A 26,497-nucleotide genomic window follows, 5' to 3' on the forward strand; every position below is an offset into this window, starting at 1 on the left:
TCTAATAGAAATGTTTTATTTAAAGTAAAAAGTGTGCACAAATAAAGGGAATGATTACACAACAACGCTCAAGACCATATTCCATAAGAAACAGGAAAATAGTAGTGACAATATTAACTAGCAGAGCACCCATAGGAATCCAACTCGTGTACAAAAAGGAGGTTACTCCACATAAATACGTCATGCTTCTGATGCAGACACGTTCTCCAAAAAACAAAACCTACTGCACTGGACTGTTTACACCCAATGTCCCTTCTGAATATTTATGACAGTTGCTGTATGCTTAACAATGAAAAATAACAGTTAATATCATGGCACTTTGGAGAAAATTAAAGTTAAAAAATGGATTTACAGTAATTTAAGATATTTGTCACTTTGCAACATTCTTAATGGTTAGATATGTAAATACAAAAAGTATTTTTTCTGTGACATTATAAAAACAAAAATTAAATTTTGCTCTACTCTTCTGTGATGAATGGCAGAAATGTCCTTCCTTACATAAAGCCATTTCCCTTAATACCTCGTAGGAAATTATGCCACCGTAGAGACAAGGCTTTTCTTGTTTGCTTTAAATGATTCCCAGGTTTAGTATCAGTTATGCCCTAATGTCTAAACCTATCATGTGGGTGCAGGAGTTGGAGGCTAAACAAACACCATTTTAAAACTGCATGTAAAGCAGTTCACTTGACCCCACTGGCTGCTCTTTAAAAGGAATGTTCACTCTGATATTTTACATTTGAAAAGATGCAACTTGAATTTAAGGAAACCTGATTTTTAACAGTGAGGAGGTTCAATGCTTCCCTGAAACTGAAGCCCCTCAAATCACTTCCCAGTTTTGGAAACTCAGCCCAATACTAGAGAGCTTCCTATTCATACTGCAAAGAAAAACACGAACTAAATCTCATACCATGACACCAGTGTGGATTTGTGCAATCTCTCTGCTTGCTGCTGACATGGAAGTGAACATACAGCAGAAAACTTGTGCTATGAAATTAGTGTTGCCATACAAGGATTTTCACAGAAAGACACTGGCCAAGCAAAAGTCTACTAAAAGCTTCAGTAATGTTTGCCACCTTGTGCTTACAGATCCCCAGATCTGCTTTCAGTGATGCTTAGCTTCTCTTATGGCTCTTACGTAAGACAGATTCCTTTCATTAGTGTCTCTTAATCCCTTTTCCCCAAAATAATAACAAAAAAAAAGTGGTGCATTTGGCATTTCTTCAGCCCAACACATTTATAACTATTGCTTTAGCATTAAAAATAAGAATTATCTGTGCTGTATATTACACTGCTTACTAACATGAAATGTAAGAAACACACCTCTTAGTTCTAGTTTGACCCATTCTTTCAACTGCTTTCCTTAAGCCTGCTACCAGCATTTCAAGTTTGATTGTGAGTACAGATCACCATCTCTAAGGGCAGAAGTTAAGGGAGTCATTATGAACAGCACCTATTTTTTCTAGATATGCTTTTCCACTGGCCAAGTGGAACTCATTCCCAGCAGTGTGGCAGTAAGATAGAAAAGGAACCAATGCCCTTTTCCAGGCTGTGGCAGTACCGTGTGCAGTTCTGATGCAGTTAAGACAGCAAGTACAAAAGCAATAAATAGTATGAGGTTCAGTATTAGCTGCCCATTACTGCTGAATTATGCTGAAAAGATTTTAACTTCTCTAAGAGTTAACTGAATTCTTTCATTAAACTGACACTTGATGCCATGTCCAACCCTTGCTGAAAGGGCCAGCCTAGAAAGGCACTCTTTGTATCAGTGTACAATTCCTAGTGTGACTGTTGGAGCAAAGTCTACCAATTCTGATATGGAGTTAATAGCCTCCTTCAGGGTAGGATCAATACTCCCCACGAAAGCAGCCAGTCTTGACCTATTCAGTGTAAATATCTGCTCTTCTTGCTGTCATTTCAGTCTGAAGGGCATGAATAAAGCTCTAATTTCTATGTCTAGAACAGGGAAATCAGATGTTCAGAGAAAAGAAATTTGGAACTACAGAAGTGATGAGTTCTTACTCATCTTGCTGAAAAATCTGAAATCCTTGAAGGATAATTTATTACATGACCTGATGCAATTTGTATTCATTAAGCACTGAAAACCTTTCCTTGCTCAGAACACTGTACTGGCAAACTATACAGCCAGACGTTTTGTTCAGTCAGGAGCCCCAGAGACCAACTCCTGTATTAATATTCAAATTTGGCAAAATTGTTAGAAAGTTCTAACATTTTAAATCTGGCAGCTGAAGGTTCAGCATAACAACTGTCCTAGACAACAATCAATACAAAAAGAAAATTCACACTAGATGGCAAGGGCAGAATGTTGAGTTACTCATTTTATGCAAGTGCATCCAAATGGAGAGATGTTTATCCATGCAGAAACAAATGGAGTAACAATTGGCACAGTTCAGAAATGGAGAATTCAGACACATTCCTCAGCTGACATCAAAAGAGGATTTATGTATTCAAAGCCTTCAAATTCAGACTGGTCAATCTTCTTCACAATATCACTATTAGGATTAAAAAACAGTCATTAGTTGAGCAAAGTTAAAAAGATAACATTAATTGATAGTTTGACTTAAAATTTAAATCTGTTCAGTGGACTACAATTGAGAAAATTTCCCTTCCCTCTTTTGTCCCTCTCTACCTTTACAGCTACCACTGGGTTTTTTTAACCCAAATAATGGTACCAAAACACAAAACCCCTTGAAAGCAGTGACTGGGCTTCACGCACTCTCCCACAAAGCAGTCTGCAAGGTTTGCAGTTTCAAGTTTTGAAACAGTTTTGTAAGGACCTGAAAACATTAGGATGTGATAGATACTGCACTTGCATCAGCAACTTTTCTAAATTTTATTTGTACAGTCTGCATTTAGAAAGGGATGAAGAAGGAGGTTGGATTTCAGACTTGATCAAGGTGCACAGGTGACATTTAATATACACTGTTTATGTTTACATACTGTGTGAAAGTTATATAAAACCCTATAAAAATTCCTAAAATGTGAACAGCAGTGGCTTAATCAAACTAGATAAAAAGGTCCTTTCCTCCTCATCCCAAATCAGAACCTCTCAAGAGGTTCTCAATATCCATTACCAAAATCAAGCACATTGTCATGAATTTAATAAAGGCTATTCAGCCAGGATAATCTCACCTGACTACTAACAATATAAAATACCCAAACAAGTAAAATAAAAAGCATCTTCTCTGAGCTTCTTAAATTCTACATTACTTACTCATCATCTGGAGTGAGCTGCACAGGTTCATTGGTGAACTGGGAATCAAAGTTATCCAGACCAAATTCTCCAGATATATTTGGTTTAAATGGAGGCACCACTTGCTTTTGTTCCATCTAAGAATAAATGCACTTAGTCACACTGAGAATGAGTTACAACCTATTGAATTATTGTTAAACAAGGCTGAAAATTACTATTAAGTTTATTTTTTATACTTTCCACAATAATTCCAATAATCTACTGCACTTACTGTGCGTAAAAGGGAATGAAGATTGTGTGTTGTAATTCTGGTACAACATAAGTTAAGAGCTTAATGTTTTTGAGCTCTCTTAGGCTCAAAACAACTTTGTCACTGAATGCAAAGAACCTCAGCCAAGGCAGGGGGCATTCACATACCAGATCCCAATCAACGTTGCGGAAGAAGGGATGTCCCTGGATATCTGCAAACCCTGTCTGAGGATGGCAGCCCAAGCGTTCCTTTGGATCCTGTGCAAGGAAGAAAATATTTCTAAATGGATGCCACAGCCTATGCATGAATAAAATGCCAGTGTTACAAATCCCATGAGAAACCAAACACCAGAGTTACAAGGAACACTGAAGAACTAAATTAGCATTATTTATTTTGGAAACTGCTCCAATTTACCCTCTGAAATAGGGAGAAATATATGGAAGCCCTTAACTGAATTTTATATAAATGACTATGCTGCTTTTCTTCATTTTTATTCAGGCTTGTTTAAATGTACCATAGATTTCAGAGCAGGCTCTGTTAGATAACTAATGAATTTCATTCTTTCCCCCCACCCTTCCTTGCTCTTCCCTGAACAGAGTATGGCAGGAAATCACTATGGGGCAAAAACTGCAGTTCCTGTAAATTACTGTGGAAAGACAATTCCATCTCCACTTTCAAATATGCACACACTACCAGGGAGCTGTAACAGTGTGTAGTGAATGGTGTGACTTAGAATAATTTAACCAAGTCGAGTTTCTCCTGTATCTCTTTCTTTCCACTCACGTAACACTCACTAAAAACCAGCAAGTGCTTGGACTCATCCACTACCATATATGCACTTTCTGACTCTCAGGCTAGAAAGCCCCCAGCCAGCAGTGAGCTGCCTCTGCATCTCCCTCCAGGAAGTCATCAGAAGCTGTACCAGTGATTTGCTAAGCTGCTTCTCTCAGAACCAAACTAAATCTGGTAAGTTTGTTCAATTCTCCAGGTTAAAGAAATCACTTGGAGTACTTCTACGCCTTCAACTTTGGAATTTACTCATAATCCCAGCCTGAGAACCAGGAGCTTCAGATTTTAAGAGAAGTATCTAGAATAGGGCTTTTAGAACCCCACTGAAATTCTGCTTTAGGCTTTCATCTTTTCTACCCTGTTTCTGTGTATGGCAAATAAAGTACATCTGCTCTTACCTTGTTAAGGAAACTCTTTAGAACACCTGCTGCTTTCACAGAGAGGGATCGGGGAATTCGGATCTGTTTTTCCAAAATTACTGCAAGAAAACAGTTCCTATCAGCCTCTGCATCTTTGAAGTTAGTTTAAAGGTTAAGTAGAAGCAAAGCACTGAAGTGTAGGAACACTCATGGTACGTACCTTGGAAGAGATAATCCTCTGTGTTCTGATCAGGGTTGTCAGAACTCCCAACGATGTCGAATGGTGACCGGCCCGCCATCATCTCAAACATCAGCACACCAAGGGCCCACCAGTCCACGCTGAAGCCTAGAATTCAAGAGAGAAAGCACCACTGGAGATACTTCACAACAAAAATACCAACACCTCTGGGGCTAAAAACAGAGAAGAAAGAGTTCAAAAATGTAAGTATTGCCAGTCTTTCCAATTAGCCGAATAAAGGAGAGATAACGACTGTAGCAGACATTACATGGATCATTACGTACATAACAGGAAGAGATGCTGTACAGAGGAAATGCAAAGAGGTTAAAGGTTGGTGCTAAGCCCTTAACAAAGGTTTAGATAATATTTAAGCCTAGTCATTACTAACCAACAGTGCATAATCCAGGATGGGAGATAAGGCCAAGGAGGAGCTGTGTGAGTCTTAACAGTAAAAAGTCAGTCATTCATGGAGCAAAGTGTATCTCCCCTACTATTCACTGCTAAAGGAAATCCTAGTAGCCAGGCTGGGGCTGATAGAGTCTGGCTGGGCTAGAAAGCTTGTGATAAGCAGGAATATCTGAAGCCACTATGAAAGAAACTTTTGAAATAAGATGGTCGATTAAAAAAAAAAAATATGTAAAGGGACATCTTCTATCTACGCCTTTAGCAATGAATTTGTATCTAATCTATCACTGCTGCCAAATGTAAAGCTCCAAACAAAACACAATTCCAATCTGTAAGTATATCATTAGTAGTATCTAAAATAGTTATAAACAATAATAAATTTGGAAGACTCAAACTATTCAAGACTGTTCGAATGAATTTAAAATGTGCAATGCAGAAAATCTCATTTGCTTCATGTGATGTTTTTTACTCTTCCTTTCAAGGCTTTACTTACTTTTTCAGACCGGATGTTGAATTAAGACTGATCATGTGTCTAATGGAGAATTTTACTTTCTAGTGCTTAAACAACTCCAATCAGAAAAGACAAGGTGAAAGTTATAAAGTAGCAACAAGAAACTCCATTTACCATAATCCTCTCCCCGGAGAATTTCTGGTGCAATATAGTTTGGAGTCCCACAGAACGTGCTGGTTGTGTCACCGGGCCTCAGACCCTCCTTTAGGAAAAGATGGGAAGAAAATACTTTACAGTTAACTGAAGATCCCACACTCCTCTGCTAAAAGCTTCATTTTGAATTAATTAAGTCTTGAATAACCAGCAAAACGGCAATTCCATGCCAAAGTCAAAGCCATGCTCCAGTGTCTCTGTGGTGACAAAAGTTTCCCAGAGGAAATGGGCAGTGCCACAGAATCCAAACAGCAGCAAGTGACTGCTAATTTCAACCTCTTTTGAAATCACCTTATCCTGACTGTTTCAGCCAACCCCTCCCAGACGAGTTGATCCAGCAGCTTTATGAAAACATAAACAATACATCTAAGTGTAGTCTGTGCACTCTGGCATTTGCCTTTTCTCCACATGTGGAAGTGAAATGAATATACAGCCCATGTGCACAGAGAAACCTTGAAATTTCACTTTTTAAAGTCTCTGCATCTTTTAATTTATAACAATTTCTTAATTGTTGAATTTCCTGGTTAGCAAGAAACTAGATCTTACCTTGCACATGCCATAATCTGTGAGTTTAATATGCCCTTCAGAATCTAGGAGCACATTATCCAGTTTTAAATCCCTGTAGATTATCCCTCGCTCATGTAAATAGTTCAATGCTAGACTGATTTCAGCAGAATAAAACCTAGTGTAGAAAGAAATACTGATTAGTCAAGTAATCAAAACTCAAAGCACAATAACACAATCTTGGTAGTATGATATTTTCTATACATAATCCCAAGTATTCTATTATTTTTCCACAGAGAAGTGGCACATTGTTTATAATCATACAAATGTTTCTATGCACTTCAAAAATTGTTTTTAGTTAATAGCAATGTCTCCTCCAATCATCCCTTTTATCTCACCATCTGAGATTAAGCATATGCACCAAAAACTCAGCATTTGCCTGGACAGCTGGTAGTGGTGGTTGTACAAGAAACACATTGATATCATTAGACATTAAAAAAATACCACATAACTGTTTTTCTAGAAAAAAATAGCAGACTGAAGTCATACAGAGTAATGCCAAGGCAAACAGCATCTAAATGCTTTCTATTACAGTTCCTCCTTGAAACAAAAACACGGTGGCTTGCAGCAGCAAAAGGAGGATGCAGTTTCACATTTCTTAAATCCTTAACATCTGGACAGGATTTTGCTGGCTCATCCCTCATAATCTCTGCACTGCTGTACTGTGTCAGAAAACCACTGTTTTGATGCAAGAAATCGGGAATGACACACACCTGGCATGTTCCTCTGGCAGCTTCCTCTGCCTCTGCATATGGAACATTAGATCTCCTCCATTGACATATTCTATAACAAAGAATAACCTGGAACACACAGGATTGTTACAAATGATTGTGTGCATGGCTGAAAAAGGTGTGAGATGTTACAGGTCTGTTATAGAACAATACCCACTCCTCTCATCTCTGGTTTTACCATTTTCCCCTCCTCTGAATAAATTCCTGAAGTTAAAAAACAAATATACAAAGTTTCTCTAGGTAATTCCTTCATTGCTAAAGGAATCGTTCCCATATTCCTCATCCATTACAGGCACTGCTTGTCATTACTACACACGTGACTCTACAGAGCCACATCAGTTTCTATACACAAACCATAAAAAAAATTAAAAGTCTGGTTTTCTGATCCCCTTAGTTTCCTTTGTGGTTAATATTGTATTACAAATACTCTTTCTTTTCACTTCACTCCATTAGTTTGTCACCTTTCTGAAACAGCAGAGATACTGTTTAAATATACAACACTGGATTTTATATGTACTTAAAGGTATTATTGTATAGAATAGAAAAATAGTAATTTTCATCTCTATTACTTGGTTTTCCTTTTGAAAACTCAGATTCTATCTTCTGAGTCTTGCTCACAGATTCGTCTTCAAAGAATCCAGGCATATTCGAGACAATTAATCCTCAGTTTTTGTACTTCTGATTTTCATCTCCCGTAGCCTTTTTTCCTTCCATTCTACATTCTCTACTATCATATATTCTCAATCATTTCCTACTAGCTGCACTTCTCTTCCTGTCCAGAATCCTTCCCACCCCATCTACCAGTACTTTACATTCTTCTGCATTTTCCCCATCTGAAAACCGTAGATGCACACAGCATTTGGATCACAAAATACTATAAGGATTTACAAAACATTGACTTTGCTACTTAACACTTCATGCTTTAAATTTAGGCTTTTGAGGCGCCTGATACGATGAAATGTTTTTAATAAGACTATTTTATTATTAATTTATGACTTTTACCTGCTTTCTGTCTGGAAGCAAGAGTGCAATCCGACCAGAAAGGGATGATTTGAGGCCTGTTCAAAGACGTGTTTCTCTGTCTGAACCCAATCAATATCCTGTTTTTTTGAAGGAAAGTGACATTCAGAAAAGGACTGCTGCACATCTTAGGTGAAGTATTAATGACAATTAGCAGAAAGACATTCAAGGGCTTCGCTGTCCTTGTTTTACTTGCAAGAAATTAAATATTCTGCAGTTCTGAAATGTGAAGCAATAGCTGATAACATACTTTTTATTTCCTGAATGTCCTCTACTCTTAGCCTCACTGGTAACCACCTTGGGAATGGAAACACACTGATATATCAAAGATAAACTGGTGCAGGGAAATGTAAAGTAGCACCAAGAAATGCAGAAGTAATCAATGGTAGACTGAGAAATAAATGCAAAAGCTGTTGACAGCAAGCCACATTCACTCCAATGTTTTCAGAGTAGCCTAAAGAAACCCAAGGGAAATCCTCAGTAACAACAGGTTTTTAGCAGTTTAATAGTGCCATTTCTGACACCGTTTCACAAATCACTGTGCAAAAATTGTTAAGGTTGGGGTCTGATTTAACAAGCAATTCAAGTATCATGGCATATTTCTTTGTACTTGAACAAGAAAATCAGACCACCTGGCTACCTGCCTTGTGAACCTCCTATAGAGCAGCACAAAAAAAGCACAGGTAGAATTCTCACATGTAGAGCCCCGACCTGGCTCCCACCTCATGGGGCACACTGGAGCAGTCTGGAAGAGCTGCAATTCACTTGCCCACCTCATCATCGTTGACGAGCTCTTTCTTCACCACTTTCATGGCATAAATGCGCTCGGTTTTCTTCAGTCGAACCAGCAGCACTTTGGCATAGCTACCCCTTCCAATGACCCGGAGCAAATCAAAATCCTGCAGGCCCAGACTGGAAGAAGCTTTGCCACTTTCCCTGATGCTCATTGCCTGTGGATAAAGATGCACTGAAATGAGGAAGAAGCCTTGCCAGTGTCAGCAACTGCAAAAGTCAGCATTTCAAACAACATTTCAAAATTAATATAAACAAGCAATTCAATTAACACTTGTTATCTTAAGACTGTACTGTCCCAGAAAGGAATGTGCTGGGAAACAAAGGAGGTAAATTAGACTTGGCAGATAAGAAACAAACCAAACTGGGAGAATTTGGAACACTTTCTAAATCAAAACACATCTAAACTTAAGGTTCAAAATAAAGCAGTGTGCAAGTCACACATGCAGACATCTGAGGAACAACCCAAATGTGCCCTTTGTGCTAATTTTCAGTTTGTGGCAAATTAAACTACTAAAATCTTGAAATTGAGACACACAGGCTTTAAGATCTCTGAAGATCTTCATGGGCTCCTTCCAACTTCAGATACTCTGTGATTCTATGTACAGAGTTAGCTTGGATAAGATAGTTTACCTCTTTTTCCTCACCAACATGGTCCAGGCTCTCATGACTCGAGGGATTGTATGGTATCACTGGAGGTGCAAGAGAAATTTATTAGAGTGATGCAACACAACAGAATTCTTTTCTGCCTTAAAATTTCCACAATCAGAGAAACACAGTTTAAATGCTTCTACTCCAAGTATTCAAAACTGATAGAATTGCATTAGGACCATCACTCTGATTGCCACAAGAATAAACATGTTTGGCCCCCACTCCAGCAGAAGCTCTGCTAATGCTGGTAAGGGTTTGGTTTGGGGTTTTTTTGCTTGATCACGGCATTTTAAGTACTCAGCTTACTAAATGTAACTGACAGCAAAAATTCTTCTTTCTTTAGTCAAGTTTTTGAAACTGGTAAGATGTGGAAAACTGGAATTTTTATATTAATATTCCCCTTAGCACTAAGAAGCTGTCTTACCTTCCTTAGTCTATGAAAAAGTAAATAAGAGTTCTAAAATTAATTTTACTTCAAAGTTCACTTTTCAGCATCTTACAGTAATTTAAAGAAAAAAGAATCTCTTGATCTTACCTGTTTCTACATTATCTGAATGCACTGATGATGGATCCATAGGCATTATTGGTTCCTGCAAACATAGATAGGATTTTTGTAATAGACTGTCCAAGTGTCAGACACATTATTTTAGAGTCAAAAAATGAAATTAATGACCCCTGAGGAATGTAATCTAGCTACTTTTTAACTTGGTTAGTCAAAATAGTTACTAAAACATACACAATTAAATAAACAACTGCATTCTTTATTTTCCCTATTTTCTGGAAGCTTCTGTTTCCAGAAGCTGCAGAAGTGACAACTTGGTACAAAAGAGAAAGAAACACAGCAGATGAGAAGTGAGATAGAAAAACTGAAGTCCTTCAGCGGTATATATATTAGTCAAGAGAATTCCCAAAATATACAATTGAAGCTGTCTGCTTTATTAAACCAGGTACAGTAATAATCTCAGTTTTTCTCAGGACTTAAGAACTGAAGATGATTGAATTTCTTGAGAGAAAAGTCACAATTTCTGCTCTACATATTCATTTGCTGTAAATGGGAAATAATCCAATAATCTAAGAGATATTTAGAGAATTTACTCCAGCTATCCATTTTGAAGATGTAAAATAGTGTGTACACATATACATGCTATGCAACATCTCTGTGAAGGATGGGATAAATGTCCTTTATATGATTACACGTGTGAAGTGAAATAATCCCAGATGTGCAGGTTAAACTTCTGTGTGCTATAAGCTGCAATTTTGCTCGGTGAATCCCAAACTTTCTTGCAAAAATCATGGTAACCATAAAAATTGTTTCAACTACTGCAATTATTTGGCTGCAGTTTGAAAACTAACAGTATAAAATTGAGTGGGGGGGAGAGTTATTTGTTTGATTGGTTGGTTGCTGCTTTTTTGAGACAATTTATCAGATCAGTTTTACTTACTGGCTGTAGTGCATGTCGGCCACATTCAGTATTGACAAGTTTGTGACACTTCTTGTGAACGAGGAGTTTGCAGTTGATGCACTTGTAGCCCTGGCGCCCCAGGCCCCATATCCGGTCAGTGCAGATGGCACAGTGAGCTCTCTGCAATCAGAGACCAACAAAACTCATTAAAGAGCAAAACTGAAGAATAAAACTATCCAGCCACACTTGCATTAAACCAAGCTCATCTCCTCATTTCTCTGTAGGTGTGTCCTCACAGAGGAAGGCAGGAGAGCAGAAGCTTCAACACCTTAGACAAAGCGAATGGGAAGATCACCACTCGCTGAAGGACATTCACAAAATAACTCCAAAGATCCATGAAAACAGGGTGCCTATGGAGGCAAAAGTGGAAACTGATTTAACTGTGGTGCCTTGACAGCCTTTAACCCAGGTGAGGTCAAAAAACAACAACAAAAAAAGCTGAAGTTAGACATGAGGATGCTCAAGATGAAGTTTAGTGGAGATGATCTCAAGCATTAAGCACACAATACACTAAGCTTAGAAAAGAAGGAAAGATTATTGAAGCTGTCAAGGGACCTGACTTACTCAAATATTTTGGGTTTGGTTTTTGCTGTTGCTGTTTTTAAACACAGCAAAGCCTTCTTGGACCTTAGGTAATTATGTTTGACCCTCGCTTCCTGAAAGCATTCTGAATGGTTTGTTATTTTCAGTCGATTACATGGCACCAGAAACATGCCTGGAGAAACATCTCGACTTTCTCCTTTAAAAGTCATGAAAGAAAAGTCTGTGCATCAAAAGCAAGCTCAGACCATTTTACTCCTAGAAGTTGAAAAAAAATGAAAATCTACCTTTAGACATCTAATACATTCCAGTTTGCCCTCTGGGAAGATTTTAAGGGAACACTGGAGCTTTGACATTATGCTTTCAGAGTATATGTAAAATTGCAGCCAATTTTGTTTTGGTTTTTTTCTGTTTCAAGTTCCTGAATATTCACTATTGCTTAAGTTTCCTGAAGATACAGGATTATCACAAGCTTATAGACAAACAACAAAAATGAGACTAAAACTACCTGGTAACTTTACAAGGCATCATCATTATGAAAATCAGACATCCCTGTATCATGGCTTTAAGTACCCAACAAGAGTCTCACCCTGTTAAATCGTTTGGCTTGGAAAGTGTGACCATTTGCACAATAGAGCTTTCGCCACCGGCGGGCGCCTCGGCGATAAATGGACTCTAAGAGGAAAAACACAGGATTATATCCAGACAAATACAAACACAGAGCTACAACATCTTCTCCTGGAGGTTTCTGTGTAAAGTAACTTGCAGAGTAAAGTTTCACTCCTGTACCTTACGGAAAAAGAGGAATGTTCCAAGTATCTTTTTCTTTCTTTTTTTTTTTTTTTTTTTTTTTTTAAGTTTTGGAGAAAATCTGAAGTAGAATATCCTAATCAATTCAAAGTTAATTCTGATTTTTCTGAACTTAAAAGGAACAGTGACTCAAGAGAAGGTAAACTGTCCAAACACTACAAGCACTTGTGTGCAAAGTATACACATACCTCAGCTCAGCTTGGGGAGAAGCTGTGGGGAAGGGAAAGGAGGAAGGAAGGTGAATTGGGAGCATGTCCTGATTTATAAGGCTGCTTGACAAATCCTCCAGTGTTTTAAATCCACAGCTGCCACTATTAATTTTTTTTTTCATTTTTTTAACTATTACTTTGTTTTTCATTACTTGAGGCATGTCAGAAACTGAAACTGAAAACTAAGATATGAAGAATTACACTGAGCTGTAAATCTCTTGCTGATTTAGTCTGCAACCTCATTTTTCAGATAACCAGCATTACTCATTCTGCCTAAGTTAACTTTTAAACATGCACATTTATATTTGACTGGTCAGAGATTTGGATACCAAACTGACAGATGCTTGTGTGCACAACACACAAACACACTCTTTTTAATAAAACTTTAAGACTGGCGAGACATTACCTCTTTAATGTCTACAATACTAGTTAACACAATATTTTGGAGGTTTTTGGAGAATCCTCCTGATAGCAACTAAACATCAACTTCAAATGAATTAACCACAGATCTGTAAAGAGTGACACGACAAGGCATTATCATTGGTTACAAGCCTCTGCTCACAACTGTTAGCCAGCAATCTGGCAACTCCCCAAAAGACAGGAATAGGATAAAAAACTGTCATGATAGAAGAGGCAAAAGCAAGGAAAGCAGAGTGACATGGGTAGTTAACAGGAATGTGAAATGCTTATTAACAATGATTCAGAAGTGACAAACATTAAGTTTAGAACGACTTCCTATTCCTTCTAAATATTTGATTTTTACAGATTTGCATTATTAATATTCATAAGTGTGGGATGCCAAACCAAAGAACATCAAAATCTGCTAAAACAGGAAATCTGAACATTTCTTAGCTGAAATGCCTACTTACTATCTTCTCCTGGACAAGGCATGCCAGGCCGCTCTGGGACACAAGGAAATACTGCAAGAAAGACATTAACTTCCGATTACCTTTAATTCCAGACAGAAAATATATCTTTGGGCTAAACACAACACTCCTGAAAGGCATTCAAGCATCTAGAGAGCAGCACTGACTGTACTTCAACAAAACCTTTGAGAACAGATGAGCTGCAAACCACCACAATCCCCTTTTGATGGGGACAGCAGTGACATACATAAGCAATACACACAAAAAGCAGAATAAATGAAGCTATTTCTTAAAGACAGTAACTAGAAAAAGTAATGATTTTTGTTTCTCATGTAGCCAATCTTCACAGCTGGTCAAGATGTCCAAATATGATAAATGTTTTATATGACATTATCCTAACAGTTATAACAGGATGTTGACCATGTACATTTTTGTGGGTTTTTTTTCACAATTTATTTCGCTTCAGTAACACTACTTATCTTTTACAATTTCAGTAACCATCAGAAAGGAATATAAATGTGGACAGACAGCCTGGTGCCAGTTTAATCAGAAGCTAATCAAACACAAAAATTCATGGAGAATGGGCAGATGAAAAATCCGATCTGCACAAAAGCAGTGAAATGTATCTGCAAATGGATTATATTCTTCCCTTTTAAAGCTCTCTGTGGGAAGCTGGAAAGCTGTCTTTTCCTTTCAAATGGGCTGATGATAAACTAGATTTTTTGCATCTTTTTAAGAGAAGGAGCCTGTAAAGACACTCTAGTGTAACACACCAACACTTCATAATGATGACTTTTCTGCTGTAATCTCTAATAAACCAAGATCAACCTTCTACTGACAAAAAGGTACAAATAGCTAGAAAAATATTCTGGAGAAGCTGCCAAAATAGGCATATAACCCTGAAGAAAAAAATTGAACAACTACACATTAAACACGGGTATGAAATAATTAAGTTTAAAACTGAAGTACCTAATTTTAGAAAAGACAAATTTTTCATTAATCTGGCATCACATGGAGCTCATTAATTTTTTTTTCTAACAGAGATGCTGCTCTAAAGCACTTATCTATAATTAACTTCAGGATAATGTATGAATCCAATAAACAAAGGAATAAATAAATAAATAAATAAATAAATAAATAGTACTTTATCTCTTCTACCATTTTCTGTCAGCAAGTGTCTGAATGCACTTGGGCTGAATGTATGAAGAAACAGAGGCTGGATTTCATTAATAAACTAACAGCAAAGTACTTCTTTTCTCCCTTAACTTAATAAAGAAGAGCTAAAAGCACAGTGAATGGTCATCAGCATCCCTTGACAGGATGGCCAGAGGCCTGAGGGGAGAAGAGTGTGATAGGCACAGGAATGAAAAAATTCCATTCATTCACAGGTACAAGCATGAGCAGCAGTAAATTTCAGTAAATTTCACCTACCATGGATCAGAAGCTCTGAATCCTTGTTTAGTTCATACAACCGAAAGGCCTCTTCTAACTCCAGCTGAGAGGAAACTGTACATGGATCTCCTGCGGAAAAAAAAAATAGAACAGCACAAAATTCAGTAGTTTTAGTTCCATCCTATTCAGTAGTTCCCCCACAGCTGGTTCCAGGATAATTATTGTAGAAAAAAATCTAATATTCTCAAATGTGGTAGTATTTATTTTTAACACTGTTTTAAAAAGTACATCTGAAAATAGAGTCATATTGAGTTCTTTCAGGGATAATAAAAATATGGGATATTCAAAACATCATTGCTACAAGCCTGGTTACACATTATTTCAGTACAGGAGGTGCAGGCTATATTCCAGCACCTAAAACCTTCTAAGATTACCTTTTATTTCATGGATTTTTAATTAGAATTGAGTCAATTCTATTTTCACAGCTGATTCAGCACTGCCAAGACTTGCACTAGGAGCTGCAAAAGCAGTTAGAACTCGAATCTCTCCTCAAACCTCAATGGAAACTTTTGACAAATAACATAATCTAAGTGCAACACCCTGTTTTTCTTATTTGTAACTACTGCTTTCACACTCACACAACTGTTTGAAATAAAATCCCCTAAAGAAAGGACACCAAGGCCGAAGACAGGTGGGAGTTGGTTGACTTTGTTTCTTATTTTTTCTAATAAAACAACTGCAGTTTTGTTGACCATTTGTGATGGTGCAGACTAAATTACACGCCAAATCTTTGATGATAAAGTTTCTCAAACAAAACTTTATCATATGTTTTCTTTGGTGCCTGATGCAGATTAGTAACTTATAAAAAAATTAGCCCCCTGAAAGAATAAGCCTTTTTCAAAATAATACTGTAACTGAAACATTTTAAAAACAATGTTGAATCCCAATCATCACTGCCCCAAAAAAAGAAAATACTTCTAGTTATTAGCTCAACTTGTTCCCCCCTTCAATCTATACAAGATGTTCTGTGCAAGAACAAGGGATTTATCTCTGCCTGTTCCAGCATGAGAAGAAGTTTATTTTTAGCCCCAATCCCATACAGCAAGTCTACCTTCCCATATTTCTAATTTTTAACAGAAATACTACTTTCCATGTCTTTAAGTGGCAAACTAGTTACGGGTAAGCAAACTGGAGGAAGGCAGAATAATTTCCATCCTGGCTAAACTGGATCCAGTCTGGAGCTTTACTGCTTTGAGTCCTCAGTCAATACCATAGTTAGAAAGTTCACAAGCAACAGACCATTAACTATTATCTTTGTGTTTTATACTGCAAAGTATCTAAATTAATACAGCCACTGCTAAAGCTTTTCAGTGGAACCACACACCCAGCAGCAGGAGGTATTTCAACTCACCCCACAAAAGTTTTTCCAGAGAATTAGTTTTGTTTCTGATGTATCACAATGCTTTTGTTTCCAATGTATCTTCCCCCAGAACAGGAAGGACATGGACCTGTTGGAGCCAGCCCAGAGGAGGTCACTGAGTTGATTAAAGGGATGGAGGACTCAGCTATGAGGAAGGGCTGGAGAGTTGGGATTGCTCAGCCCGGAGAAGCTTTGGGGTGACCTAATTGTGGCCTTCCAGAGTCTGAAGGAGCCGACAAGGAAGGTGAAGAGAGACTGTCTGCAGGGCATGGAGTGACAGGACAGGGGGAATGGCTTCACACTGACAGGAGGTAGGTTTAGATGGGATTCTGAGAAAAAATTCTTCCCTGTGAGGGTGGTGAGGCCCTGGCACAGCGTGCCCAGAGAAGCTGTGGCTGCCCCATCTCTGGAAGTGTCCAAGGCCAGAGAGGATGGGGCTTTGGGCAACCTGGGGTAGTGGACCCTGCTCATGGTACGGGGTGGAAAGAGATGACCTTTAAGATCCTTCCAACCCAAACCATTCTGTAGTTCTATGCTATTGCTAAAATATAAATAATAAATATAAATGGTCCACTTTCAGTGTTCTGTCTTTATTGTTTCCTGCACATCAAAATTCTCCAGATGAGTCTTTGAAGCCACCAGTCATTTTCCACCAAACCACTTCCCCCTATAGCTGGACACCCGGAAACCACAGTGCCCACACACAGCACAAACTTACACTGTGCAGAGCAGGGTGGGAGGAGATGGAACAATTGAATTTACTCTCAGACTCGCTATGAGAATCAACAAACCAGTTTTTCTTCATTTGTTTCCGACACCTGTGCAAACAGTTCTGTGTTTCCATTTGTCAGAAGCAAAAGAGGGTCTCAAGAATAAGCAAACTCAGACAGGAGGTTTACACACATCTCTCTCAACAGGCTTGAGTAGTACAAATTTTGCAGTCAAAGACAGCTGGGATACATAGGAAAATATTTACTTTTGAGTTATACAGTGAGAAACAACAGACTGAAGACACACACAGTGTCCATCCCACAGGATGTTTCAGAAGGCAGAGTGAAGCTGATCATATATGGCAAAAATAAAAATTTGTCTAAAATCAAATCAAGTTTATTCTATTTTCCAGTTGTACCTGAAGATTTTGGAAATTAATCCACTCAATTAATTTATATCTGTCTTAGTGTGCCACTACCTCTATGAAATCAGAGTAGTTACATGTGAAGCCCTCATCCTGCAAAGGCATTTACTATATGAGAAATCAGAACCTTAGTGTCCAGGTAAATCCAGTTTAGTCAGGAAGCACTGATGCCCCAGACCCCTTATCTTCTCTCAGACTATAAAAAGCATGAGTGTAACAAGTACCAGCCTACAGCATTTCCTCACGCTACTGTTAAACAGTGAACTTCAGTTTTGGTGAAGAGGATGTGATACAGGAATTTTCCAGTAAAGCAAAACAGGTTTCTAGAAAGAATATCAATTGAAAACACTAGACTGGTTCTGAGAGAAGAGGCAGGGAGCTTGGCAAGAAGCCATGCATTGTACATGCAAGAATTATTCACAATAAAGACGGGAGGATTTGCTTTAAACACATTCCTCATTGGCAGATTAACTTCTTCTCCACCAACATTAAACTGTAAGTCAATGATTAAAGCAAACACGGATTGCTTGTGAAAATCAAATCCTACACATGAAAATAGTTCAGGTAAACTGCAACCTTCCTGTTTTTTTAATAAATCTATCTCTAATTAAAGAGCAGAAATTGAGAACGAACAAACCGCTTCAAGTAAATTACTGAATCAGTACAAAACGTTTATTAAAAAAATAGATATATTTCCTGCAAAGACTGACACTGCAGACTCCTCCACTGCAGTGAGGAGTTCATTATTCGCCTGATGATAAAACAACACAGTCAGCTTATTATAAAGTAAATGTTCAACTCCCAGTAGCTCTGCTGTACAGTTCAGTCATAAACACTGTTCATTTTACTGCACTGCATCTGCCTGGTATAAATAACTTTGGAATGACAAAGAGAAGAAAAAACCTCACCTGATCAGACTCCCAAGACCACACACTCTTCAACACACCTGCCTATATGGCACTTCCAAAAATCAACTTTGCTCCACGTTTAGCTTTAGACTCTGAATAAATTGGCAGTAGCCCAATTTGAAACGGGAGGAAATAGTTCCATAAGCACCATTTATGCTGATGGCTGCATGCAAACACCAACCACAGCCAACAAATCACTGCACACTGCAGCCTTTTATGTACTGCATCAGCTAAAATAACTCCACAGCAATCTCATAATTCAGAGGGCTCTTCGTTGTAGCTGTAGCTCAAAACCTACGTGTGGAATGAACTAATTCCACTGAGGAAACAGAACCTACAAATAACCTTTGAAAAAATTACTACTGTACACACACAGCTCAATGGATGACTTCTGTTAACAGGGAGAACAGACTCTGGACTTTTTTCATCCAAGGTAAACTTTAAGATGAATAATGCAAGCACTACAGTTGAGTTCTAAGTCAAGGTTGTCACTGCACTTTTTTGAAAAGTTACTACACATCATTAGTATTTGGAAGAAGTTTTATTATTAGCTATGTGTTAACACACTTTAGGTTGCTAAAGAAACAGCTGATAATAACACTTGAGATATAATGTTTTTGGTTACACATACAACTCAACTATATATTAAATTATATCAATATTTTAGATAAATACTGCAATTTGTATAACTTAATGTCCATTTAACTCTTTCAAAAATATAAGATACAAAGGGAATCTTCAGCAGTATAAAGGAATACGTTCTGTTGCCTTCATAAGAAATTCTAAAACTGAATTAACATTTTCATAGTCACTGAAGTCTGGTTTGGTTTCTAAAGACCGAGAGCAAGCTACACACTAAACAGTGTGAAACAAATACCTCTTCATTAAGCTCTGCTTAAGAAGGCATTGGATAACTTATTTTTGGAGTCAGATTCTATGTTTTGTAAGCTTATCTTATGAAGGGAGAGGGAAGGGAAAAGACGAAAGGGAAAGAAAAGCTGGGAAGTTGAGCACTGTATTGCTGAGCATTGATTTACCTTCTTCATCAATCCATTTCATGGTGAAAAGCTGCTCGTTGTCAAAGGAGCACATGTCTCGAACTTCACTGCACAGTCCCTCAAAGGAGATGGAAGGCTCAAAATAGGTTATCATGATGTCCCTGAGAAAGAGAAAAATAAACTTCAGAGACTATTCCACAAAACATAACATTGATCATCATCTCTAACACCTTCCATATACCACTAATATTAACCACATCTCTGATGCAGCTCCCTCTGAAATGTTAAAATAAAATAAAGTACCTAAGTTCCCTTCTCATAGCAAAGTTGGGCTCCAAGTGATTTTTATTACTTGACATTTAATCCTCCAGGTATCTGTTTCAGAAAAACTCAGATTTTATGCCCAAGTAACTATGAAGTGAGTTGCAGTAGACATTAACCACACAGAGAAATTAGATCTCTTACACCAGTGGAAACTCAAGAATTAAATGCTGCAAATGTTTGAACAATGTTCAAAACATATTTCTTGTTTTACTTTGTCTTTAATAGTTATTTTGTTATTAGTATCAAAATGTAAAAACTCATACATCTACTCCAATTAAATTTTGATTGTGTAGATGTTATGAAAAATTAATGGCAAATACTAAACAGATTTCCTAGTAGACTTGGGGGCATGTGCAGATATTCAAAGTGCCTTTAAAAAAGGAGTGGTGCTTCACACAATGAAAGGGAAGGCTGACAGAGAGCCATATGCTTAGAACTGAAATGTACTGCTTTACTGTTATGCAGAATGGTATTTCTACGATAATTAAAAGTGAGTTAACCTGGTTTTAACATGTTAACAAAAAATGCTGTCCCACTATGCTGGCTGGCCCTTAAAGGGAACAGAAGACAGGGCTCAGACCCTTAACCAAAGGAGCTGGGAGACACAGTTAGAGGAAGGAGGAAGGCTGTTTACAACACACTCCTCAAATACAGCATAAAAGCTCCATGTTTGAGCTACAAGGTTAATCTTCCCATAAAAACCTCACCCAGCTGGATTTGTTCCGGTGGGTGCCAGCACCCAGGACTGTTCGGGGGAGCTAAAAAAAAATAAAAATAATTGAAGCAACAAAGCTTTTACCTGGTCAGAAATCCCATCAAGTCCTACCAGACTGAAGTGTACGTATGCAGCAAGTTAAATATCTTTAAATCATCATGTGCATGGGCAGATTGAGATCAAGAAGGTGACTTAACATAAAATGCTGTGGTTATGGAACCGGAACAACGCTCAGGAGGGGCAGAGAGCACACAAAAACCAAACTGCTTGCCTGAGGCTCCCTGGAGAGCAGCAGCAGGAATAAAATCAACTGGCAATTTCTAAGCACTGTGGAAGAACAGCAAGCCTGCTTCTGGATTTATGAGCATCATCAGTTGGGTTAGGTTTAGTTAGGGGACAGACTCCAGTAAATACAGCAGACATATGTCCAGGATAAACAGAACATCTCTTCAATAATCTGAATAAAGCAGTCAAAAAGAGGCTATGTGATTTGGTAGAGGAATTGCTCCTGTTCTTTCCACGTGAGAAAAAATGCAAAACAAACAAGAACTGAACTCTGGTATTTAGACACAGCACAGTCATTTAGAGTAAATGGGGCTTTATTAGAAGTCCTCAATCACATCCATCCAACACAGCAAACTCTTCTCTCTGACACAAAGGTCTCCCTTTGCATCTTTTATGGAAACACCAGCTGGGAACCCAATGCCAACAAGGTGGATCTGAGTTACTGTCACAGACACACGGGCAGGCACCACACAGCAAGCCTGTATTAGGAGGCAAAGCCTTAACCTGTATTTCCTGTTTTTCCAGGAAGGAAATAAGGCACTGCTTACTTAGCAGCTCCACTGAGTTTACCGTCCCTTCATTGATTCACATTTTAGCATAGATATATTCACTGTGGAATATGTTCTTAAACAAAAAAAATAGTTCTGAAGAGTGCTGAGAAGCCAAAGTATTTATATTTATATATATTTACATTGCAGGGGTTTCTGGGATCGAATCAGTCAATAGAGAGTTTGTTAAATTATTATTACTGCCAGAAAAGCAGAAAGTTACAGACCACACTTTTTAAGACTAATCACTGATGCTTCAGCAAAAACTGAAGATTAAATTATATATACATTAGCAAAATCTGTTCAGCACATTTTCAAATGTGATGATTCAAGTTCACTTAAAAGAGAAAGATGATGTCAAGTATAAACAAGGTTCCACAAGCAATGTCTTTGTAACACAGGAACTGTAAAGTTACACGTTTATTTTGCTCTATTTTGCCATTTGAACTCCACTGATAACCCTGACATTTCCTGCTGATACAGGTCTCACTTTCACACTTTCGTGTCTCTACACTTCTTACCCCTAACACAGCACTGATGATGCCTTCATTAGGAAAAAGCTGGATTCACTCAAGCAAAGAAGTTGTTAAATTCTATTGTGAAAAAATTTTCATTTTAAATAAAAGTTAGTTGGCCAATATAAGGGACATAGGAAAGTTAATATGGACCATAGCCTGCTGACTTGCATTAAAGATACAAAATGTTTTCTTTTACTGAGATATGGGGAAAATTTTCTTTACAATAGGCTGTTCCTTGTGATAAAGATAAGGTTATACACTGCTTGGAATAAGCATGCTTGTCATAGAGCTATTCCAAGGTGAAATAAACATCTTTGTTTGTCCCCTCTTGGCACACATAGGAAATCAGAAGAAAATCTGATTCAAGCACACCTTTTGCACCACCACATCCAGAGGTGCCAATTAACTCTTAGTATGGAAGCACCAGAATTTTTACAATTTGTTTTAGCACTATTACAGGTGGTCTTAATCAGGGACCTGTGAGTATGAAACATGCAAATATACAAGACAGCACTTGTCCTGAATTACTTTTACTGAAAATGCTATCACTTATATCTTTTATAAATATTAATAAATACCATTTATTCATACTACTAGGCAGCCTGTCTGAGTCAATATCCTGCAAATATTAGAATCAGTAAAACATAAATCACAAGAAGACTGAGAAAAGGCAAATGGTAAATCTAAACACACTAGAGAACATATTTTAAATACATCTAGAAGACTATATTGTCCACCTTTCCTGAGATCAAAGAGCTTTTCTCACTTCCTTTTACAAATCATCAAAGAGTTGTAATGTCCTTTAACAAAAAAAAAAGAACCATCTAACACAAAAGCCTCAAAACCAAAGCCAGCAATTAAAACACAATTCAATATCTGTACCTCATTTTTCACTCTGATCTTAAATTCCCATGAGAGAACAACCCTGCAAGAACAGACACTACTGCTTTTGACTTTTCCACCTGCAGCCTCATATACCCCATATTATGTATGGAGAAATGTACAGATTCATTATACACGTTACCTACATATCCACATGTATCACACACCTGGACCAGTCATTAAGGCTTCTGAAAAGGTCTAATTAGAGCTCACTACAATGATCCCCCCCGGACTTCTGGGGAATTCTGCTGTGTCAGTGTCATTTCTGTACCGTCAAGGTGCTGCCACTGCCATGCACAACCATCTAAAGCACTGCTTTCCCCTGTGCAAGTCTGTTTCTCTGGAAAAATATATAATCAGAAAGCTAAATCAATATTGAAACAGCAAGAAGGGGGGAAAATGTATTCACGGGCTTAGTCTAAAGTTTTCTTAAATTGAACGCTCTCCTATGAAGAACTTAATTGTCAAAAGACAACAGAAGACACAGTGCTGAAGAATTGAGCAAAAAGTGCCCAAGATAAAGAAAAATAAAAAGAAATTATATAAGAATCCTTAAGAAATTAATTCCCTGGGAATCTTTATGGAGGTACATTTTGATTTTACAATTAAAATTTATTTTCTCCTCACACTTTTTCCATTAATATAACTAAAGTAATTAAGTAATTAAAATTAAGAAAAGAAGCAGGTTTAACATGCATCATGAGAGGACTGTCAGGCGTGTTCTCCATTTGAACTAAATCAAACTGAAGGTGAGCAAAGCATTGATATCTACCCCTTTTTATTAAAAATCTAACCTACATTACAGCCTACAGCTAAAATCAGCATAAAATCTATGTCAGGCACTGAAAGAATACATGCTAGCAGCTCTAATCGTGACAGAAAAATTATTATTATAGCTGTTTGGTTTTGCTTCTTTTTAAAATCAGCATGAATTCTACACGATTCCTTGAGCATGAGCAGTGAATTATTCCTACCTGTTTCTCTACGCCTACAACATATGCATGAATGATGTAACAACTTCTTGTACTGACCTGACAAAAAACATCTCCAGCAAATGAGCTAAGACAAAAGGCAAACTTTGAATATCATCAGAGAGCTGAAATGATTGCAATTACAGATGCTGATCAGTGCCACACACTGCGAGCTGCTACACTTTGTTATTATACCAACAAAAATCCACCTTTGGAGTAACAGAGTGAATTCCTAAAAACCCCCTCAGGAACCTCTGTTACACACACTGCAGAGCTCACAGTAACGTAACACTATTTTAAGAATTTTAAACAGCCAATCTTATGTGGAAGATAAGCATGGTTTAAGTAAGAGAGGGAAAAACTCAACTTAATGCCCTAATTCTCAAGTCTCTGGGAATTCCCCATCTCCTTATTCTCATGATCTGTGTTCAATTTTAGGAAAATTTTCCATCCTGTTTTAACATATTTCATGAATTTAAGATAAAGAATTACCTCTGCACAGTTCAATGAAACAAAGATTCTTCAAAAGGTCCTGTGTGAAGTCTTTGTCTTGACTGAGAAAAGCAATTGGGCTCCTGGCCAGACACAGCCGAGTTTTGGGGATTCAGGCTCGGCTCTTTGCCCCAGGCAAGTATCCCGACTATCAGATTCTCAAACGCTTCAAGAACAAATCTGTGCTTCTAAGTGGCTAGGTTAGGTTGGCTTGGTGGTTTTTTGTTTCTTTTTAACCAGAAACTCTTTCTGGAAGATGAAAAGACCTCTCCAACCAGACTTTCCTAATAAATTCTACAACCCACTTAAATGATTCCATTAAAAGGAAATTAGGAGAGATTAACGTTTCCTGATTAACACTGTTTCCCATTAATTCCTCGATCCAGCTCTGAGACAGTTTATTTGAAGAACGGGGGAAAAGCTGCCTCTGGTATCAGCATTCAATTCTCAGTCTCCAAGTCATTTCAGGGTAAGTGCAGGTAAAATGTTTGGCTTTGATATCCACGCGATAGTGCAAGTCTGAGAAGGGGCTTGAGATTTTCTGTTGTAAGAAAGTGGAGAGAATAATTTGCTTATATCTCAAAATAAATCATGACTAAGGCATTCAGCTTGTTAGTTTGTTGGTATTCACAATGGTTAACCAACACCCTCTATGACTCAATGCCATTATTAAACTGATAACTGCATTAGAAGACAAAAAGTCAATGGACAGAACTCAAAAGAAACATTCCAGTGCCTGTGGAATTATTACCAGTGCCATGAACCAGCAATCCTGTCCAACGTAGCAGATTTTTTCCTCACTCCTACAACCCTGGACTGCTTCCTCCCTGTTCTTGCCCCATAGCCTCCCTCGCTAAAGCGAGAATCCATGTGATTGCACGTGGAAATGATCAAGATGAAAACTGACCCAGCAGAAGAAAAATAAATGGTATTCACCCAGAAGAGTTCCCATTTTAGTTCAGTCTGATCAAATGAACACCTCCACCAGCTGACAGCCAGGGGCATCTTTGCTTCCTTAAGAAAAAGTGGATTAAAGGGACTGTGAAACAAAGAGCTCAGAATTTCACATACTTTGACAGTGTCTCACATGTCTTTTAAGCCACAGACTGTGCCAGTCTCTACAGTAACTTCTATAGACTTCAGTCAAGAAAAGCCCCAAAGGACATACAAGCCAGAAACCAAACACAGCACCAAATACCAAATGCTCAGTGAAGTTTCTATACCTCTCCTTAAAATTACACAGCTAGAGATAGAAGAGTAAATACTGAAAACATAACACACCTCTTCTTGTGCTTAACACATACAACTGGAATCGTGTTCACTCTTAATCCAAAAATGCAACCTACATTGTTTTCTGCTGAGATCACCTCCCCTCAAACTTAATGGCCCAATGAACCACTAGCAACCCTTGCACTGAAACTCACTAAGTCCTTTAACTGTTACTATTTAATAGTGAGCTGCGAACCCAAGGCAGGACGTTTCTTTTGCTTTATGTGTTATTGCTGGAGAGCCACTGAATTAGGCCCACAAAATTCATATTTCCATTTCACAGACACCTAGTATTTTGGATTTTTTTTAACAGCAGAAGCATAATTAACAGCAGATGCATCTAGGTAACCATTCACAGATTCCCCTAAAAATTGCTCGGTCACTGGCAAACAGCCTAAAAACCCATGAAACAATTTTTCATACAAACATCCTCTTCCTTTAGTCCTGAACATCACTTAATATAGAAAGACCAGGACCGAAGCCGGATCTCGAACATACTAAATGCGACTTCTGGCGTGTGTTACGAAGGAATATATACTTATTGCTGGCAGCCAGGGCCTGGGGGTGAAGGGAAGCAGGATGAGCAGGGCAAAGGCTGCTCAGCCACATCCTTGTACACCGGGACGGTCATCCCGGACAAGGGAGGATCCGACTTCCCTCCTAAACCTTGACACCACTCCTGCACTTGACATCCATTTCAGCACGGCCGGTTGGCCGTGGAGTGTTTTTCCTCCGCTCTTTCCCTCCTCCCGTACAAGTCAGAGGATACCCAGCGCTTGAGCCAGGAGTGTCCCCAGGAGCCCGTCCAGGGCAGCCCGTGCCGGATATCCCGAACACCCACGGCGCCGCTTCGGACGCCGCTCTCCGTCCGCCGTCCCCAGGGGCTGGGCGCCCGCACTCACCCCTTGTAGTAGGCTTTCACCCGGACCTGGTGGGCGCCGTCCCCGCCGAGGCTGCCCCCGAGGCCGCCCGGAGCCGACATGGTGCTGCCGGCGCCGCCGTCCCGCTGCGTCGGCATCGCCCCCCAGCCGGGCCGGGGGAGCCGCAGGCTCAGAGCGGGGGAGCCGCAGGGTCGGGC

The 26,497-nt window shown here is 38.5% G+C and overlaps 1 protein-coding gene across 1 annotated transcript; it reads right to left on the reverse strand.

Moving 5' to 3' along the window:
* On the reverse strand, positions 1 to 26,497 carry PRKCI (protein kinase C iota). Its single transcript, XM_014887081.2, has 18 exons — positions 26,322 to 26,497; positions 19,455 to 19,576; positions 14,994 to 15,083; positions 13,566 to 13,616; positions 12,267 to 12,352; positions 11,117 to 11,257; positions 10,210 to 10,264; positions 9,657 to 9,715; positions 9,005 to 9,181; positions 8,214 to 8,311; positions 7,194 to 7,280; positions 6,463 to 6,598; positions 5,878 to 5,965; positions 4,830 to 4,955; positions 4,649 to 4,728; positions 3,629 to 3,718; positions 3,233 to 3,348; positions 1 to 2,510 (listed from the first exon to the last, which is right to left on the reverse strand). Exons 1-18 carry the CDS (start codon positions 26,435 to 26,437, stop codon positions 2,423 to 2,425), a joined length of 1,806 nt encoding a protein of 601 aa, XP_014742567.1. The 5' UTR covers positions 26,438 to 26,497; the 3' UTR covers positions 1 to 2,422.

The sequence above is a fragment of the Sturnus vulgaris genome, chromosome 10 (assembly GCF_052056855.1).
Source record: "Sturnus vulgaris isolate bStuVul1 chromosome 10, bStuVul1.hap1, whole genome shotgun sequence".
In the NCBI taxonomy this organism is placed as follows: Eukaryota; Metazoa; Chordata; class Aves; order Passeriformes; family Sturnidae; genus Sturnus; species Sturnus vulgaris.